Source organism: Spermophilus citellus, assembly GCF_964194105.1.
Source record: "Spermophilus citellus genome assembly, chromosome: 10".
Lineage (NCBI taxonomy): Eukaryota > Metazoa > Chordata > Mammalia > Rodentia > Sciuridae > Spermophilus > Spermophilus citellus.
In genome coordinates this window covers 77,921,526-77,941,542 of record NC_138197.1, presented here as the reverse complement: position 1 = coordinate 77,941,542, position 20,017 = coordinate 77,921,526, and the positions used below count along the sequence as shown (strand labels likewise).

Below are 20,017 nucleotides of genomic sequence, written 5' to 3'. Positions count from 1 at the left end.
AAAGCAGTGGCACAACTGGACTAGATCCATATCTCCTAATTTTCTACCTGATGGGCAGAGGGGCAAAAGTGCCTCCTATGATATTTAGGGGAGAAGAGGCCATTTTGAAGAAGTGTCCAGAGGGGTTGGAGGGCACTCTTTCTGGTGGATGTGGCAGGGCAGGCAAGCCTAGGGTTTTTCTGTGACAGGCACAGAGGCACAACAGTGAGTAGAAGACAAAAGTTCAAGTCCCTGTCTTCAGCCTACCAGGGCAGAGCCAGGATGTCTGCCCTCAAAGATGAGGTCCCTGCCCCCCAACTTTCTCTCCTGGCAGATTTTACACCATTCCCTTCTTCTGTAGAGCCCAGGAAGATCTGCTAGGGGCAGGTTCTGGTTCATTGTCCCAGGGAAGGAAAGTGACCAGGACTTGGCTTCTCAAGGCAGCAGACTGTTAGGAACTTGTGTTGGTGGCTGGGGTTATGGGGACACAACCCACAGACTTCTGGCTTTCAGCCTAACTGGCCCCAATTAGGTGCCACTGGGGAGAGAACCACCTGCACAAAAATGCACACAGCAGCCCTGAGTCTTGTTTAGTGCTGTATCTCCAACACCTATGACGGTCAATAAATAATCACTGCATGAATAATGAATAGGGGGAAGAATGAGAGAACTTGGCCACACGCTGGGATGGGGATGGTGGGAGGGCCAGGGGAAGACAGGCTGGAGGGCTCACCACCAGTGCCACAGGCTTCCTCATCGCTGCCGTCCATGCAGTCAGCATCTGCGTCACAGCGCCAGCGCAGGGGGATACAGTGACCACTCTTGCACTGGAACTGGTCCATGTCACAGCGGGGGGTACAATCTTTCTGTGGGCATGGGAGCCAGCAGCCTGGTCAGTTTGGCACCAATGGGGCCCTGCTCTGACTCTTCTGAGGCCTCCTTCTTTCTGGTTCCCCACCCACCTCATCTGAGCCGTCCGCGCAGTCATGGTCCCCATCGCACTTCCAGCGCCCAGCGATGCAGCGGCCATTGGCACAGGAGAACTCACTCTCAGAGCAGGGCCGAGGGGCTGGGGAGGGACAGGGGAGAGATAGACCCCAGCAGGGTGGGCACAGGGACTCAGCCTTCGGCCATCTCCAAGCCCTTGGAAGTGAGACTCTGGAGCACAAACCCTATCCCTGTGTCCTTAAAGGCCACAGGTGACTGATGTAATGACCAAGATGCTCAACCAATCCTGGACAGAGCCACTGACTGCCCTCAGGGGACAGTGCTTATCCAGTGGGGACAGACACATGGGAGAGAGCACTAGGTCCTTGGTCCTGCCCTCAGGGCAGGCTCTGTGTGGGGAGGGTAGAGAAGGGACAAGACCACTAAGACGAGCACTGAATCTGGGGAGGGGCCAATGAAGGATGATGGGCAGAGGCACATAGGGGATGGGTGGGCTCTGGGGCAGAGGCAGGACATGGTGGGAGCAGGGGCACATCAGAGACACCTACCTCTGCAACCCCAAGAGGACAGTGTGAAAATGGAGAGAAACATGAGATGAGGTGAAATGGCACAAACTCAAGTACACGACATGGAGTGGGGTGGGGTGAGGCGCGAGGGTACTCTGACCCCTGCCCCGGGAAGGGGCCCCTTGTTCTAGCCCAGACGGGTGGTAGTAGGGGCAGGGGAGCTGAGGAGGTGCAGAGGCCTGGGGAGGGGCGAGCAGTGGCCTGGGGAGGGGCAAGCAGTGGCCTGGGGGCAGCAGGAAGTGGCACATACTGCAGCTCTCCTCATCTGAATTGTCCCCACAGTCATTGTCATAGTCGCACTGCCAGCGGCCTGGCACGCAGCGGTTGTTCTTGCAGCGGAATTGGTATGGTTCACAGGTGCGCTCATCTAGGGAAAGTGAGATAGGGTGGACATTGGGACAGTCAGGGATGGAGTGGCAAGTAGATATTATGATCACAGGTGGGTGTGGTTTGAGGAAAGCTAAGCTCTGGGGAGCCCAGGCTGTGGTGTGACGTGGAGTTTATAAAGCGGTTAGGAGACAAGACATGAGTTTGTGTGTGTTGGATGGAGGGGAGACAGCTGCTTTGGGGAGGACATGAACACATTCCTTAGTGTGTGCAGAGAAGATTCTGCACAGGTATGTGTTGATGAGGTGTGGTGGGAGCATGGAAGAAGGGATTAGGAGGTGGTGGGCATTGGCTGAGAATATTCCACAGCAGGCACAGGAAGCCTGATGCGGGGCCATGCTGAGACATGGTCAGCATGCAGCCCAGACCTCTGACTGCCAGTGGGCACCATGCCACCCCTACCCTGCAGATTGCTTTCCTCTGGAGTGGGGGCCGGGCTCACCACACTCTTCCTTGGGCTCGTCTGAGCCATCCCCACAGTCATCTTCTCCGTCACACTTCCAGCGTGCTGGGATACAGCGGCCCGAGTCCTTGCAGCGGAACTCGTCCACTCCACAGGTCATTTGGGCTGCAAGGGAGGGCAGGAAGAGGGTGAGGCCCTTCCAGAAGCATGTGGCAGGGTGGGAGTGGGCACAAGGGTGCACGTGTGGAGGTGGTGGCAGCAGCAGACGCTGTGGGGGATGGTGGGCTCCCCAGGAGTGCCAGGTCACTCACTGCAATTGGCAGGCTCGTCACTGCCATCCACACAGTCATTGTCCCTGTCGCAGACCCAGACACGGGGGATACAGCGCTTGGTGATGGAGCACTGGAACTGGTTGGGGGCACAGGTCACCTCAGCTGTGGGGTGAATGAGAGAATGAGGATCTTCCCCTTGTCGTGTGCTCCCCCCTCAAGGTCACTGTCCTCTCCCTCTTCCAAGCCTTGGCCTTGGTTTGGCCAGAAATATCTTGGGAGGAAGGAACAGTTTATTTCCAATTTTAATGCATTTTCTTTTCTGGATCTGTAATACCTCCAAGAAAGATGATTTTATGAGCAAACCAGGTTACATGGATGATTGATGTTGCCCCTCTAATAAAGTAACTGGAGCACCTCTAGAAGAAGCAGTGGGGGGCCTGGTGCGGTGGCACACACCTGTAATCCCAGCAGCTCAGGAGGCTAAGGCAGGAGGATCTAGAGTTCAAACCCAGCCTCAGCAACTTAGTGAGGCTCTAAACAAGTCAGTGAGACCATAAAATATAAAAGGGCTGGGGATGTGGCTCAGTGGTTAAGAGCCCTGGGTTCAATCCCTGGTACCAAAAAAAAAAAAAAGTAGTGGAGAATCAACACGCACCCTGTGTGTGGCTTGCTCCCCACCCTGGCCCCTATGGCCTCAGGCACTCACGGCAGTCCCTCTCATCCTCGCCGTCCCCACAGTTGTCCTGCCCATTGCAGCGGAAGATGCCAGGAATACAGCGGTTGGTGTTGGTGCACTTGAACTGACTGGGCAGGCAGACGTGGATGTCTGTGGAGGCAGTAAGAGGAAAGGGTAACTAATGGCAGATCAAGGACTCAGGGGCAGGGAGGGGGCCCGGTTCCCTTAGTGGGCAGGAATGGGTCTGGGGCTTTGAGCAGCAGGAATCAGCCTGGATAGAAAGCTGCCATTGGCCGGATATGCCTTGCTCTTAAAACCTTCAAATCCTGGGGAAGGAGGGTAGCTGGTGGCTGGGCAGCTACTTACCGCAATTGGCCTCATCACTATTGTCCTGGCAGTCGTTGTCACCATCACAGATGAAGGCAGGGTTTGTGCAGATTCCTGTCGAGCACTGGAACTGTCCTGGGCGGCACTTGAACTCAGCTGCCAGGGAGGTGAGGCTTGGCGTCAGAAGAGCAGGGGGTGGGCATGGTCAGGACCCTCCCTGAGCACTGCAGCCTCCACCTCTCTGATAGCCAGTGAGGCCCCTCTTGCCATCTGCACCCTGGGCACTCACGACAGTCTGGAGGCTCATCTGAGTGGTCCCCACAGTCGTCCTCAGTGTCACACTTCCACCAGAAGGGGATGCACTTGTCGTTCTTGCACACAAACTGGAGGGCAGGTGGGGGCAAGAGGGGTTGGTGGGGTCTGGGGAACTCAGAAGTTTTTCTTTTGAGAGGCTAAGATGCATCAAAGAAGTGGCAGGGTCAGGGTGTTTGGGAGGAGGTAGAGCTGGATGAGAGGGTGAGATGGGATGAGTGCAGGAAGGCTGGGCAAGGGGGCGTCTGTTAGGGGGAAGGTATGTGGAGGTCAGGGCTTGGGGGATTTGTGAGGGAGGGTCATGGTTAGGGTGTGGAGGTGTCTGTGTGTGGTGACAAGTATAAAAGTATTGCTGTTGGGAGACAAGAGGTGGGTAAGAAATGTGGGGGTGTTAGCATGGGAAAACCAGGTGTATGAGGATATTAGAGCAGGTGTTTGGGTCCAAGGAGGATTGGGGGTACTGGCGTGAGGGGTCAAGGCAACGAGGGTCCAGAGGAAAGCCTCACCTGGCTTGCAGTGCAGTTGGACACACAGGTGCGTCCATCACCACCCAGGTAGAAGTTGGTGGGGCAGGCACATTTGTGCCCACCCCCAGGGGACAGCAGGCACAGGTTGCTACAGCCACCATTGTTGACCTTGCAGGGGTGATTGGGTACTGCCAGAGAAAAGGTGGTTAATGGGAAGCTGACAGCCTGATTTATGACTCTCCAAGTCATTGGCCTCTGGCACATTGAGGGAAGAATTCTCTGTGAAGTTTCTGATCTTCCAAAGGCTACCTGGGTGGAGATAAGGTGGACCTCCATCCTGCCTCTTTCAGGAAGGAGCTGGAGCCTGAGGCAGTAGAGGATCCTCTCAAGGTCCCAAGATCAGGCTGGGTCTCAAGCTCACATCCTAAACATCTTTGCCATCCCTTACTGTCCCTCCCTGTTTCCTGGGCCCCATTTTGGTGCTCTGCACCCAGACCCACCCCTCTCTGGATTCCCTGACTGGCCTCAGGGCCTAATTGCCACAGGACTCCATGGTTGGACTTGGGCTGGGCTGAAGCTCTCATGAACCCAACCACATTCTATTTAAGCCCTCTGGAACTTCCCAGTACCTAGCAAGGAGTCCTCAGTCAATGCTGGAGTGGGGATGAGCAGAAACTTCCATTAGCCTGAGCACCCTGCCTCTTCTGGGTTCCCATACCACCCTGGGGCCCTCTGCCCAGCTCATCCTTTGCTGCTCCTGCCCCTTGCTCACTTACCATCTGGCTGGCGCAGGGCATGGAAGACATGCAAGTCCATGGGACGGTGCAAAGTGCTGATTAGGAGTGTCTTGTTGGTGCCTGTGGTCTTGTGAGCTCGGTTGATGGACTTTGTCTCCCAGTCAGTCCAGTAGACATAGTCCTCAAACAAGGTCAGTGCGAAGATGTGTGGGATGTCTTGGCTTAGCACTGTGGGGTGCAGCAAACAAGCACGGCAGCAGTCAGCTCCAAGTGTAGACACTCTGCTTTGCCTACTTGATCTCCTCAGCCCCCACCTAACCATGTGAGGTTGCATGAGCTCCACCCAGTTCCAGATGGGTCTGTGGCTTCTCAAGGTTTCATAACTAATGAGTGGCAGACTGTCCTTAGAAATTCCTGTTCTACATAGTATATGGCTCCTCTTAGGAAGTCAGGAGTGTTTCCCAGCTCCAGGCTTCCAATCCCCACCTCTCTTAGGGCTGTTATCCTGAGCTACACCTGGGAAAGGCCTCTCTTTCTCCTTACCAAGAAGCTGAATTGTGGCTTCATACCTGGGCCAGTCCTGGGGAGTGCCCTGGGTACTCTGAACCCCTACTTGGTAGGTGGTGTCCTTATACCATACCCTCTGTTTATTTATTTATTTATTTTGGTACTGGGGATTGAACCCAGGGGTGCTAAACTTCTGAGCCACATCCCCAGCCCTTTTTATTTTTTATTTTGAGACAGGGTCTCACTAAGTTATTTAGGGCCTTGCTAAGTTACTGAGGCTGGCTTTGAACTTGTGATCTTCCTGCCTCAGCCTCCCGAGCCTCTGAGACTATAGGTGTGCACCACTGTGCTAGGCTACCTCTGGCTTTTATGCCCACTTTTGGTGTAAGGGCTGTCAGGCATAGGGAGACTTTCTAATTACTAGGGAGCCCTGCAAAGGGCAGCAAGGGGAAGGGCAAACCTGATCCCCTGTCACTTCAGACTTATGTCCCCTTAGGCCTGCTATGTTGGGCAGTCTCAGTGGCACACTGACCGACATGGCGATTGGAGCCATCCAGGCTGGCAAATTCAATATAGTCCTCGCGGGCATCAGCCCAGTAGATACGCTCGGTGACATAGTCCAGTGTCAGGCCATTGGGCCATGTGATCTTGGTGTCCACAATGACGCTGCGGCCAGACCCATCCATGCCAATCCGGCCAATCAGTGAGTGGTCACCCCAGTCTGTCCAGTATAGGTACCTGGCAGGTTGATAGGCAGTGAACACCAAGAGGTCCAGTGCATGGTCCCACCAGGAGCCTGAAGGGAGACTGGGCCTGGATACCTGAGGGTATCACTTTTCAGGGGCTTCCCCAACCCTCCTTGCTCACATACCCATTTTGCACATCCACCACCAGAGCCCTGGGCTCACGGAGACCAGAGCTGACCAGCACTGTCCGATACGCCCCGTTGAGCTTGGACACTTCGATGGTATCCCGGCCTTTGTCACACCAGTACAGGTTGCCACCTACCCAGTCCACAGCCAGCCCATCTGGGTTGCTGAGGCCTGTCCTGTGCAGCACCTGCACGCAGGGACAAGGCAGGAAGAGCCCTGGGTGACCTGAGTAGGACCCTCAGCTTCTCATTCCTATAAAATGGGGTAGGGCTCCCTCTCCTGGCCTTGTTGGGAGGATCATGGATGTAAAATGCTCATCCTGGGCCTGACACTAAGTGGATATCAGCAAGGGCTCCAGGAGAGTGTCTAGATGAGCAAGACCACACCCAAGCCCCACAGTGCCTGGAGCATAGGTATAAGGGAAGTCAGGCACAGGGAGACCTGCAAAGGACAGCAAGGGCAAGAGGAATCTTCTAGCCCTCATGCTCTGGGCTTGAAGAAGGGAGAAGTTATGATAACAGAATCATGAAGTCTCTCATTGCAGAGATGAGAGGGAAATAATTCTGGGAAGTAGGAGGGGAAAAGAGGAAATGACTTTAAAACAGGGAGTCTTCTGGGGAGGAGGACTAAGATCACATCTTTGGGGTTCCCAGCATGTCAGCTGAGGGAAAACTGCCCCTGGCCTCACCTGCACGTTGCTCCCATTAAGGTGCATCCTTCGGATCATGCTGCCCTGGGTTGTCACATCTGTCCAGTAAATCATCTGCTCTCGGTAGTCAAAATCCAAGGCAACAGCATTGTTCAGACCCTGGATTTGGGGAGTAGGGAAAGTGGAAGAAGTCAATTATGGCATCAGGGGCACATTGGCATTGGGGGAGGGAAGGCCTGCAGTTAGGAGAAGTCTAGCTAGAGAGGCAATAGTGGAGATGACCATGTGGCCAAGTGGGAAGTGTTGGTGGGGAGGCTGTACTGGACAGGGGTGAGGAGAGCCTGTGTTTTGGTACCTGCTTAAGCAGTGTGTAATTGGAGCCATCCAGGTTGAGCTTGCGCAGGTAGTACCGGTTGGCGAAGATGAGAAATGGCTCTTCTTCTGGAGGCAGAGGATCTTGGCTCAGCTACTGGCTAGAGCATGTTCTAGCAGCCCTGGTCCCCCAGCCTGTCTTAAGCTCTGCTGTCCCAGCTCTCCCTCCTCATTCCCCAACTGCCTGGGCCACCTCACATCCTCCAAGCACCCATCTCACCAGTCACAGCTTTGCAGCTATGGGGGTCACCTCCACGCGGGGCATAGCCCTCTACACACAGACACTTGTAGCTGCCATGGGTGTTGATACAGCGCTGGCTACAGGGGAAGGTGGTACTGCACTCATCCACGTCAGCACACGTCCGGCCATCATCCTTCAGCCGGAAGCCAGGGCGACAGCGGCACTGTGGGCACAGGGAGACTCAGGCTCAGGATGTGGCAGAGGTCTGGGCCTCCCTCTAAGGAGACCCACAGTCAGAAGTCCTCTTGACTTGCCCTTGCCACAGGGAGGCAGACAGCACACAAGTACTGACCCACCCTGCCAGAGGTTGTGCCCTGGATGTCTCTCTATCAAGACTGATGCCTGGGCCTCCCCCAGGGTGTCTGGTGAGCAGCACTGGACAGAGTTGTGCATGATTCCCTGAAGTGCTTTCTTCACTTGGCTGTCCTCCTGTCTTGGCAGCCGCTCCTCCTCAGTCCCCTCTGCTGGTTCCTCTCACCTCCCTCCCCTCAGTGTCATTCGGCACAGGCTCAGGCCTTGGACCTCCACTTTGCCATCGACACTTCCTTGGGGATCTGATGAGGCTCATGGATTTAAATAGCATCTGTAGGCTGACAGCACTCCCTCCAGGCTGGCTTCTCCCTTGAACTCCCTGGACTGTGTTATCTGTTGCCTACTTGACATCCTCTCTCTTCTCTCACAGCTCTTATCTTATCTGTCAGCAAATCCTGCTCACTGCACCTTCCAGGTAGATGGAGAACCACCCAAGCAGAGGCTTCTGTCTGTTCATTACTGCATCCCCAGAGCCTGGGACACTGGCTGGCGGAGTGGGTACTCAATAAACACTCAATGGACGATGAATGAGTAGATGAGGAGGTGGAGCAAGCAGCTGTGGTCAGGTCTGGGGGTGTGGAAGCCCCAGCTGGGGTCTGGGCATACCTTGAAGCCAATCTTGAGGTCCTCACAGTCCTGGCTGCAGCCACTGAGCTTGCGGCTGAGACACTCATTGACGTGGCAACCACGTTCGTCTGAGCCATCGCCACAGTCGTCCTGGCCATTGCAGAGCAGTGATTCAGCCACACAGCGCCCACTGCTGCACAGGAACTGTGATGAGGCATTGCACTTGTGCTCTGTGGTGGGTAGAGGTTGCGGGTCAGTGAGTCACAGGCATCCAGGGAAAGGGGGAGAGAGAGGGGTGCCCACACTGGGCCCACCTGGGCTGGTGCAGTGTGGATTCTTGGGGGCTTCATCGCTCTGGTCGTGACAGTCATTCTCGCCATCACACTCCCACTGGCGGGAGCTCAGACAGCGACCATTGGCGCAGCGGAACTCATTGGGGCCACAGGTTGGGTACTCTGGGGAGGAAGGTGGGGGACAATGAAGCTGGTTCACTGGGTACAGTCTAAGCACAGCCTAGAGTAGTGCCCAGCCTCTACCTCAACCCCAGGGCTTACCACACTCAGGGGACTCATCAGAGCCATCTGCACAGTCACGGTCGTGGTCACACACAAAGTGCTTGGGGATGCACTGGCGGTTCTGACACATGAACTCACGGTCGTCACAGGTGCTGTTGTATACTGCAGACAGAGGCAGAGGGCCCCTCAGTCCTGCCCCACCAACTGATGGCTGTCCCCCACCCCTGACTCTCCTGTGGTTTGAGTAGTAGAATGGGCAGAGTGCTGGGCAGGGAGTCTGGACCCCTGAGCTGTAGCTATGGCTCTGCCACTGACCGACTGCAGGACTCTTGCTCAAGCACTTTCTCTCTTGTACCTCAGTTTCCCCCATTTGCAAAGTAAAACCATGGCCATTGGTTGCCCACCCACACCTCATGACTCCTGTCACTCACGGCAGCCAGCTGCAATGCTCTCATCCGCACCGTCGGCACAGTCCTTGTCACCATCACAGAGCCAGCGCTCAGGGACGCACACATGGGTGCCAGGGCAGGAGAAAGAGGAGGGACTGCACGTCTTGCCTTCTGTGGGGGCAGGGAGCCACTGAGGGACTGAGGGGCAGGCAGCTGCAGGGCCATGCCCCACAGCTGTGTGGGGCCCCTCTGCAGGGTGTGTGTGTGGGTGGGGCACATCCCTCCCAACCTGATCCCAGCTACTGCTCACCACAGTGAGCTGCCTCGTCTGAGCCATCCCCGCAGTCATCGCTGCCATCACAGAGCCACTGTTTAGAGATGCAGCGATGGTTCTGGCACTCAAACTGGGCCTCTGAGCAGAACTTGTCTGGGATTGGAAGAGAATGTAGTTAGATGGCTGGAGGGGAGGGGAGGATGGTGCTCAGTTGGGCAGATGCCATGGGAAGGATAGAAGAGATGCCCACAGCAGCCCTGTGTGTGGGGCTCAACATGAGACGGAGAGATGGTCCATTTCTGAGCCTGAGGGTCAGGTGCTGGGGGGTATGGCAGAAGGCCCTGGGTGCTCTTCTTCAAGGAGGACTAAGAGGTGGGGCATGGGCACAGCCTTGGTGTAGGTTGAAACCCCAGCCTGCAGATGCTTTGGCTCCTACTTTGTGAGCAGGGTACTGTGGTCACTCACTGCAGTGGGTCTCGTCCTCGCCATGTTCACAGTCATCTTCCTTGTCACATGTCCAGCTCATAGGGATGCAGCGTCCACTGGGGCAGGCAAAATAATTGAGGGGGCATCTGGGGCGCTTTACACCTGCAGAGCGAGGGAGGTGTGAAGACACTGCTAGCCACAGGGGCTGCCGTCTACCACCCAGCTGCCACTGGCTGACCTGGGCAGTCACGCTCGTCGCTGTAGTCCCCACAGTCATTGGCGCCATCGCACACCCAGCTGGGCGCGTAGCACAGGGAGGTCCGCTCACAGGGTTGGAAGAGCACACCCTTCACACCCAGGCGGAAGTAGCTGCTGCAGTCGGTGGCACCTGATGGAGAGTGATGAAGGGTCCTCCTAAAACACCTTCCTAGCTGCTGGCCCCCCAGCGCCTTCATGTATTTCAGAAAGCTGGAATGCTGTCCACGTTGACAACTCACCGCCCCGCTCCCTGAATCCCAGGGAGTCCAGGAGCAGGAAGGGCAGAGGAATGCCAAGAGGACATGGGGCAGGGGAGACCAATGGGCTGAGGCTCCAGGAGGGACTGGTGGGACGTTACTCACTGCAGTTCATCTCATCTGAGGCATCTTCACAGTCCACGAACTGGTTGCAGCGGCTGGAGTTCCCAATACAGGTCCCATCCCGGCAGCGGAATTCGCCCACACCACAGGCAGTCTCTAGAACAGCGCCACCCAGTACTGTCAGGTCAGAGTCCCCTCCAGGGGGGCCAGGAGGACCTAGGACAGAGCTCCTGGCCCAAAGCATCTGCTCAGCCTGTCTTCAGAGTGCCTTGAACTAGATGCCCAGGGCCTGGGAACAAAAGCTCTGCCAGGGCAAGGGTGAGGTCTGGGGCTGGGGCTGGGGTTTCGGGGAGGGGTCCCACTTACTATTGCAGGGAATCTCATCAGAACCATCCCCACAGTCGTCTGCCCCATTACACCACAGCATGTTGGACACACAGCGCCCGTTGTTGCACTGACGGAATGTCTTCTTGCAGCGGCGGGAGTCTGCAGAAGGGGGAGTGTCACAGTAGGCTGGGGAAAGGCTACCTCTATGACTGTGAGCATAAGTTCACTGCCAGCTATAGGCTCCGTCCAGGCTAATGGTGCTTTTGCCCTTATGAGCTCCCAGAATTCCTTCTCAAACCATGGAGTTGGGTCACAACACTGACCAGGGGCCTGGGGGAGGAGGACCAGGGCCCTGGGCCTGGGAGTGGAGGGACTAGTGTGGGCTCCTTACTGCAGTAGGACGGCTTCTCATCAGACTTGTCCTTGCAGTGGGAGACACCGTCGCACGTGAGGCTGAAGTTGATGCACTCGCCATTGGCACACTCGAACTCATCTTGGGCTCGGCAAGAGGAATTCACCGCTGGGGAGGAAGGTGGGAGAGCTTCATAAGTCAGGGCCCCTGCCTAAAAGCCCATATCCCTCTCCCCTGCAGACTGGGGTCATTGTCAGAGCCTCCTTGTCAAAAGAGCCTCTGGGCCTGGGCTGGAGAGTCTGGGAGATGATCCCTCATGGGCTCATGACCCCAGCAGCTCCTTTCTCAGCCCCTCTTCACTCACTCACCTCGGCAGGTGAGGTCCTCCTGGAGGATTCGGCCTCCTCGGCAGGAGCAGTTAACATGGCCTTGGTGGGTGAGCAGGCACAGGTCCTGGCAGCCCCCGTTGTTGATGCGGCAAGGAGAGAGTTCACCTGAGCAGGGACGGGTGACCACAAGCTTCAGAATGTGCTCTGCTGCACACACACCCAAGGTGCCCCACTCAGCCCCGGAGCCTCCTAGCACTGCAGTTCACAGCAGGGGGCGCAGCTGCCTTGGGAAGGCAGGAAGGGATGTTGGGATGGTGAGGTGCCGATGTATGTGCTCCTAGATGGGGCACTCTGGGCTTTGAGGTGCATCTCAGGGTGATTTTCATCCAAGGAACCTTGAGATCACATGTACAGTGGTGGTCCCAGGGCGTGTGTGAGGAGCAGGTGAGAAGCCTGGGAAAGCTGTGAATCTGTGTGGGACACCTGGTCAGCATGGGCATGCGCATATGCATGTACAGGCTGAAGGTGGGTATAGCATGCCTAGTACTGATGGAATATCTACAGTACACCGCGTACTGTAGTGTATGGTGGCTCTGGGTGGAGGCAATGACCAGGGTATATGGTGGGCTGTCCAAGGATGTAGATGATACCTGGGGAGGTGTGGGTGATTTGTGTGTGTGCACACATGCTTTAAATAAGATGGGCCTAGGAGTGTGCAGGTTTGTGTATGTGTGTGCACAGATGTCTTGAGGGGTCTGGACCAGAGGATTGGTAAATGCTTTAGAATTTCTTGAGGGCAAAGGTATATACAAATATAATGGAGGCCTCAGGAAATGAAGACCAGGTTGTAGTGTGTGTATAGGCACAGTGAGAGTAAGGCTGGTGAGGGTGGCCCTACTCACAGCTGTTGGTGTCGTTGGCCACGGCGATGATGCCCATGGGCTGTTGGGGGATGTCCACACGCAGCAGCTTCATGTCGCTGCCCACATATTTGTTGGCCCGCTGCACTGCCCGCCGTACCCAGTCGGTCCAGAAGATGTGCTCCCCATAAACAGCCAACCCGAAAGGGTGGACTGGCTCTGACTTCAGGATCACCTATGGAGACCACAGCTTCACTGTCACAGTGTGGCTCAGGCCTCTTATCTGACTCTGCCTCTGGGCTGGCAGGAGGGACAGGAGGGCCTGGGAAACCACAGAACAGGAAGGACCTGTGGAGGCATCTTGCCATCTCCCTTGTCTAACTGATGAGGAAACCAGGCTCTGACAGAGTTCATGAGGGCTGTCCAGGGCCAGGACCCAGTGGGACTTCTCATCTCTTCCTGTTCTTCCCTCTGTGAAGCACACCTGCTTTTCTGATGCTCTGTGACCGGCAGACTGGCTATCCCCTGACCCTGGCCTCCCCCTGTGCTGTCCGCCTGCCCACCCTGTAGACTCACATAGCGGTGGGAGCCGTCATACTCGCACCGCTCAATCTTGTCCAGGGTGGCATCGGAGAAATAGAGCTTCTCTGCACGGTGGTCGATTGCCAGGCCATTTGGTGTGCGGATGTCTTTCTCAATGAGAGTCAAGACATTGGCTCCAGACAGGGCTGCCCGCATGATGCTTGGGTGTTGCTCATTCCAGTTGGTCCAGAACATCAGACTGGGGGGAAGAGGAACACAGGGCTCAAAGAGTCTACCTTGGAGAGCATGGGCCAGCTGTGAAGACAACTAGAACCCAGGGGCTAGTCAGGGAATACACCAAACCGCAGGGCATGGGAACCTCAGCCATGGAAGCCAACATAACCCTGATGTCTGGGAAGGGCCTGGCTACTACTCACACAATTCACCCACTACACGGTCTGGTCTAATTTATGGTGTGTAGGTGTGTACACACACAGGCACACTACAGTGTCTCTGACATGACTGTCTGAATTTACTGAGATGAGAGATCAAGTAGCCAATTGAGTCAGGAACTCAGGTTCCAATCCTGGCTCCACCACTCACTAGGTAGGTGCCCTTAGGCAATTTACTTCACCACCATGTGCCTCAGTTTCCTAAGATCTCAGGGGGCATTTAACATAACAGTGTGACAGTGTAGTCCATATGTATTGGGTGGTGAGTCCTGGGCTTTTGTTCTCCTAGATTCACACTTACTTGGGATGGGCTGGGCAGGGGAACCAGTACTTTCCAGTGGTACTCAGACAACCCTTATACACACTGGATTTGGAGAACCACCCAAGGACACAAAAGCCAGTTATGTCACTGAATTCTCCAGTAGGACCTGTCTTTGCCCCCTCCCACCTTGGCCTAGCTACTGCTCTTATCACACAGCTGGGGGACTCATCTCTTTGAATCTCTCTAGTCTCACTCTTTTTACTACCCCCAACCAAGTCCCCCACCACAACTGAACTATTGCCTTCTCTGCTAGGGCCATGGAGGAAAACTATGCTTCTTGTCCATCAGGGAGCTGAGCTGCTCCGGAGCCTCTGTGAGCTCATGAGGACAAGGCTGCAATTGTAAAGGCCTCATCCTAGAGAAGGGCCAAGGGTTCTTGATGACCATGGAATCAGGATAGGAGTTTGGAGAGAGGTACCATTTCCCTCCAGCTTGTCCAGAGAAAATGGGTGTCCTGGGACAGCAGTTAGAGTCCTCTCCTTGCCTTGTGAGAGCTGACCTGACTTGTCCCCACCAGGGACTTTCACACCCTCAGATCCAGCCCAGGTCACATTCACAGTGGGAGGTGGCTTTCCTCCTGTAATCAACAAACTTGCATGTGTGGGGTTTTGTGTGACGCCATGGTGGCTTCTAAGTTTGGTAAAGTTGCTCCATGGGAAGGTACAGTGGGAGCAGAGGAAGGCTTTCCTGGGACAAGCACTCAGCAGCCAGGAATATGGCAGACCTTCTACCCATCTGACTGTGAGTTTCCCAGGCCCTCTAGTGCCCCAATGCCAGCTTCCAGGCAGACTTGGTAAGGAGGCAGGGTCATCTGAGCCTCTGCTCACCTCTGCCCCTCCGTCTGGTCCATACAGCTCCTTCCAACTCCCCCAAAGTGTCTGCTCCTTCTAGCCAAGAAGGCCCTCAAGATAGCCCTGCCCTGTCTCCTTGTGTACCTTGTGCCCTTCCCCAGCTTCAGACTGGGGCTGAGAACGGCCTCTGTGATAACATGCTCCCTGACATCCAGTCAAGGGCACGCCCTGGGCACACAGTCAAAAAGCTCCCTGCCACCTCGACTCAGTGGAACTAGACACACCTGAGGCAGGGCTCCAACTCTCTTGTTCCCTACTGAGTCCTCAGCACACCCCTAGTTCTCTGGAGCCACTTGCTCAGTGAACAACAGAACTGACTGGGGTGAGAGGAAAGGAACTTGGTGGGTAACATGAGGGACCTTCCCCTGGGATGGGGGTGGGATGCAGGCCAGGGAGCCCAGCATGATGGTCCCTCCAAGGAGGCTCCAGGCCTATGAAGGACAGGCCCTGTGGCCAGCCCCAGACAGGTGGGGTCACCAAGGGTCATGGCAGGGAAGCCTGGATCTTCGTCATCAGTCATGTCCTTACAAGCCAGACATGCTGAGGCAGGAGGGAACAGAGGGCCCTTGTGCTGGGTCAGCTGTGCCAGGCAGGCTGGGCTGGGGCTGGATTAGAATTACATCAGGGTGAGGAATCTCGGTTCAGTACACTCACCGTTTCTATGTAGTTGCTTTTGGGTTTTGTTTGTCCCTTAGTTTCCTAGTAAAGCTTTTTGAAAACATTCCAAATGCTTCTGAATCAGGGGAAAAAGTGTCCACATGTGGGCCAGGATTGCCATGGTGCAGGGTGGGTCATGAGAGGCCCACACAGTGGGGTGAGGGCTGTCCCTGCAGGAGCACAGAGCAAGACCCCAGGTAGACCCTGGGGAACTGGGGAGCATCCACCCATAGGAGGTTTTCTTCAAGTTCTTTCTGGCTTACCCTCTTGCCTTCTTTGCAACCCGACCCCAGCTTCCTGGTCTGCCAATACCCTGAAGAACTGCGGAGGTCCCCTTGCTGTCCTGCCCTGCCTTTAGCTTTCCCTCACCTAGGCTTTGACTCAAAAGGCCTTTCCCTATGCAGGCTTTGACTTTCCCACTTTCAGGTCTTGAGCCGAGCACAGCCTCCATGATGCCTCTCAGTCCCCATGACAGCCCTGTGCTGCTATCATTGCTGCCCATGAATAGGACTGCTCTGCCCAGCTAGGGGGCATGAACAACAGGCTCAGCCTGTGGATTTCACATTCCTGGGGTTCAGTGAACAATTTTTTTTTTTTTTTGGTAATGGGGGTTGAACCCAGGGGTGCTTAACCATTGGCTACATTATATCCCCAGCCTTTTTTAATATTTTATTTAGAGACAGGGTCTCTAAGTTGCTTAGGGCCTCACTAAGTTGCTAAGGCTGGCTCTGAACTTGTGATTCTCCTGCCTCGACCTCCCAAGTTGCTAGGATTACAAGGCATTCGCCACTGTGCCTGGCTCAGTGAACATTCTTTACCTGAAGTTTTGAGTCCTAGAGCACTAGAGGACTTACTCTGTGCCTTGAACTTAGCTGTCTGACGAGTGAATCGATCATAAAAGCCAAAGTGTCCTCCACGACCCTGACCTTCCCTTTGGTTCCAGCACCTGAGTATTACCCTTTACTATATCACAGATGAGGAAACAAGCTCAGTGAGGTTATGCAGCTCACCTGAAGCTACACAGCACAGAAGGGTGAAACCTGGGTTGCTGCCCACCTCTAAACTCCTCCATCCCCAACCTGGGGCTACCTGAGGCAGTTTCTGCTGCCCCCTCAGCCCACCTCACCCAATCCCCAGGCCTGGCAGCTCACTTCTGGCATTCATCCAGCACAAAGGCCCGTGGGTGGTCGTCTCCAGACATGGTGATGACTGTCTCTCGCTCAAAAGCCCCTGGACGAGTCTGGTCCACTGTGTGGCGGGTGATGGTAGATGTTGTGTAGCTTGTCCAGTAGAGAGTGTCCCAGCCACGGTGATAGGCTAGGCCTTCCACAGAGCCCACGTCTGTAAAGAGACAGGAGCAGCCATGGTAGGGAATGGGTCAAAGAGCAGAACCAGAGGGGAGCCTGGGCAGGAGCTAAGGCCAATGGCCTGAGGCACCTGTTCTCTGGCTGGAAGGGGGAGTATGGGGAGTATAGGGTGTACGGTGCAGCACAGAAACTTTGGTGCCCCAAGTACCAAAGTACCTTGACTCTTCCTGGACCACATTATCATCACCCATTCAAGTGATCCACGGCCTACCTGCCTAACCCTTCTCGATATCAGCCCCTCTTGGGCAACTTGGCTTATGTGTGCTCACACTTTTCAAGAGCTACCAATTCTGCCTACTGGGGTGCAGACCTCAATGTGGGCCTCAATAACTTGACTCCTGCTTGGGCTGGAGTGGGGAGCTTCCTATTTCAAAGACCTGAACTGAATCCTTTGGTAAAGGAGATATCTTAAACCACATGCACTATGAGAGATAGAGCCGAATGGTGGTACTGGAGGAAGACTCAGGGTTAGTAGCTTCCAGCTGTACGACAGAGCAGCTGCCAAAAGGCTGTGTTGCATTGTAGTCCCAACAGCCTGAAGGGAGGGGTGGGTCTACCTATCTCTCTGATCAAGCCATAATTTCAGAGTGTTGAGTTTAGCTTTGGACACTTTTTTTCCCCCTCTGGTGCTGGAGATAAAACCCAGGGCTTTGTGCATGCTTAGTACAAAGCTATACTCCAGTTACACCCACATGCCTGTTTACAGACATGTGGACAGGACTTTATGATACAGAAGATGTCCCAGAGAGAACAGGTTTGCTCTGCTGTATACGAAGCACCTCATTCAGCTCCTGGCAGATCTTTATGGACCAACTAAATGAAGGAATGAATAAACGAATCAAAAGGACTGGGCTAACCAGCCTGCAGCAGAGAAAATGTAGTGGGGCAACATAGCAGTTTCCAAAGAGCTAAAAGTCTGTCACTGTAGGACAGTCCTATGGGTGTAACCACCCTTGAGCATGACTTCTCTGTGCTGAGCTAAGCTTTCACATGTAGCATCTCTGGGATCCCGTCTCCCATCAGGTGAGAAAGCTAGGGCTTGGTGACAGTGAGAAGCTTTTCCAAGCTACTGAAATGCTAAGGGACTGGAGCTGCACCTTGGCCCGAGTCTGCAGCCTAGGTTTGCATACTGAGCTCTGCCAGGAGAACACTGTAGGCAACCTATGGGCAGAACTAGGCCCCAAGGGAGCCACCTGACTCCAGATAAGGAGAAACTTTGAAGTAACTACAACAACACAGTGATACAACTGGTCCTTAGCTAGGGACCTACAGCAGGTAGAATTCAGAGCCAGGGTAGGGTGGGCTGGCTGATATCTGTAAGTCTACACTGACCCTCCCACCCCCACTTCCTGGGAACACTTGGGGTCTGGCTCACTCTCCACAATGGTGGTCCTCCCGGAGCCATCATCGTTGATCTGCTGGATGTTCCCAAAGTGAATATCGCTGAAGAAGATGCGATTAGGGGTGCCTGGGGAGGTGCCTGCTCGGTAGTCGAAGGCCAAGGCGATAACATTCTTCATGTGCTCAGGGTCCTCAAAGGGCTGCACAGGTGCATTGAGGTTGCGCTCATCCGATAGGTGGATGCTCTTGAGGATGGTGCGCTCTGAGTAGAGCAGGTAGCCGGCATATTCACGACAAGATGCTCCGTCTTCTGCCAGCATTCCATGGGCACAGGCACAGGCCCGCTGTCCACCACCCCGGTACAGACACAGCTGCTGGCACCCGCCATTGGCTACTGCACACACATTGGTGCCTGTGGGGAGAGGGGGTTACAGAGGGCACAGTCCACCTTTTGAAAAGGCTCACTGGTGCCTCTGTCAGCCGAGTCCAGTGGAAATTCCATCCTGCTCATCCTCAGCTCAGATGACCCTCCAGGACATCCAGATCTGTCCTGGAGACAAACCTCTCCTTCAATCCTGGGGTCTTGGAAGTCACTAGTAAGTGCCCCTGTGGGTCAAACCTCTCTCCCAGACCCTCTCACTCCTAGACCTGGCTGTCCTCAATGGACTCTCCTCCCTAGCCTAGGGTCTCAGCCTCACCTTTCTGCCGGTCCCTGTTGAAAACCTTGATGTCTTTAAGCTGCACTCCAATGCCAGTTCGCAGGGGCACAGAATCTGTGGCATTATCTTTGCTCCCGCGCTTGATGGAGCCATTGGCATGAGTCCTGGGGGGAAGGGAAGGGTATGAGCAGGGTGTTGATGGAACCAGGAGGGAGGGAACAGATGAGAGATGGCGGGGCCCTCACCTGTCACTCCAGTAGATAAAATCCTCAAACACAGACACTGAAAACATGTCCATGTTGTTGCTGGACAGGACCACCTCACGGTTCTCACCCGTCTCCAGGTCGATGCGCTCAATTTTGTCCATCCGAGCGTCACACCAGTATAGCTTCCCATCCTGTGGGACAGAAGTACCCACCTTGCTTCAGAACCATGCTTCCCTCCAGCTCCCATATCCCAGCACAGTGTGTGGCCTGCACAGAACCCTTAATTTAGCTTTCCCCACTTCGTCCAGGTCCTCCTGACTTCTGACTTGCCTAAGATGCCACTCTCTAGGTGTCCCTCCACTTCCCACTTCTGAGTGACCCTTCCATCATCCCTAGGGCAGAGAAGACCTATTCTGGGTAGTGGATGGGCTAGAAGACTCCATGACTCTCCCTGTTCCATGTCTTCCCCGTGAATGGGGCTCATCACAAGGAGATTCAGAATGGTAGAGCACAGAGCCAGGGGGATCTAGCCCATTAGCTGCAGGGCTGAGTATGCGTCCAAACCTGATAGTCCACTGAGATGCCATTGGGCCAGCTGATGCTGACATTGACCAGCACCACTCGCTCTGTGCCATCTAGTCGAGACCGCTCAATTCGGGGGTACTGACCCCACTCAGTCCAGAATAAGTACCTGCGGGATGGAGGTGAAAGTGGAGGGTCAGTCCCCAGACCATGCAGGAGAGGGACCTCTTCAGTGATAGTGCCAGACCCAAGCCAGCCTTTCTAGCTCCTCACCCCTTTTCCGGGTGGACAGTGATGGCCCGGGGCTTGTCTAGACCCTGGGAGATGACTACGTAGCGGAAAGAGCCATTGAGCCGGGCGACCTCGATGACATCAAAGCCCTGGTCTGTCCAGTAGATGTTGCCTGAGGAGGAAGTTGGTGGGGCTCAGGGAGGTCAGTGGGGACATATTACCTGGTACCCCTCTGCCCTTAGA

General features: G+C 55.1%; 1 protein-coding gene across 2 annotated transcripts in view; it reads right to left on the bottom strand.

Moving 5' to 3' along the window:
• Positions 1-20,017, bottom strand: part of LRP1 (LDL receptor related protein 1) — an 80,770-nt gene that overhangs the window by 8,750 nt on the left and 52,003 nt on the right. For both annotated transcript variants that reach the window (XM_081309660.1, XM_081309661.1), the window contains 34 exons: positions 19,817-19,946; positions 19,586-19,712; positions 19,061-19,212; positions 18,855-18,979; positions 18,191-18,568; positions 16,600-16,789; positions 13,221-13,425; positions 12,687-12,879; positions 11,824-11,949; positions 11,495-11,623; positions 11,143-11,262; positions 10,819-10,932; positions 10,437-10,586; positions 10,238-10,360; positions 9,809-9,925; positions 9,541-9,669; positions 9,149-9,271; positions 8,909-9,049; positions 8,634-8,824; positions 7,695-7,878; positions 7,458-7,543; positions 7,142-7,261; positions 6,453-6,640; positions 6,114-6,319; positions 5,114-5,302; positions 4,377-4,525; positions 3,848-3,941; positions 3,598-3,714; positions 3,262-3,381; positions 2,595-2,717; positions 2,323-2,448; positions 1,744-1,860; positions 942-1,048; positions 713-845 (listed from right to left, as the gene is read on the bottom strand). In XM_081309660.1, the coding sequence (XP_081165786.1) occupies positions 713-845; positions 942-1,048; positions 1,744-1,860; positions 2,323-2,448; positions 2,595-2,717; positions 3,262-3,381; positions 3,598-3,714; positions 3,848-3,941; positions 4,377-4,525; positions 5,114-5,302; positions 6,114-6,319; positions 6,453-6,640; positions 7,142-7,261; positions 7,458-7,543; positions 7,695-7,878; positions 8,634-8,824; positions 8,909-9,049; positions 9,149-9,271; positions 9,541-9,669; positions 9,809-9,925; positions 10,238-10,360; positions 10,437-10,586; positions 10,819-10,932; positions 11,143-11,262; positions 11,495-11,623; positions 11,824-11,949; positions 12,687-12,879; positions 13,221-13,425; positions 16,600-16,789; positions 18,191-18,568; positions 18,855-18,979; positions 19,061-19,212; positions 19,586-19,712; positions 19,817-19,946 (5,022 nt within the window). The remainder of the gene's footprint in view (positions 1-712; positions 846-941; positions 1,049-1,743; positions 1,861-2,322; positions 2,449-2,594; positions 2,718-3,261; positions 3,382-3,597; positions 3,715-3,847; positions 3,942-4,376; positions 4,526-5,113; positions 5,303-6,113; positions 6,320-6,452; positions 6,641-7,141; positions 7,262-7,457; positions 7,544-7,694; positions 7,879-8,633; positions 8,825-8,908; positions 9,050-9,148; positions 9,272-9,540; positions 9,670-9,808; positions 9,926-10,237; positions 10,361-10,436; positions 10,587-10,818; positions 10,933-11,142; positions 11,263-11,494; positions 11,624-11,823; positions 11,950-12,686; positions 12,880-13,220; positions 13,426-16,599; positions 16,790-18,190; positions 18,569-18,854; positions 18,980-19,060; positions 19,213-19,585; positions 19,713-19,816; positions 19,947-20,017) is intronic.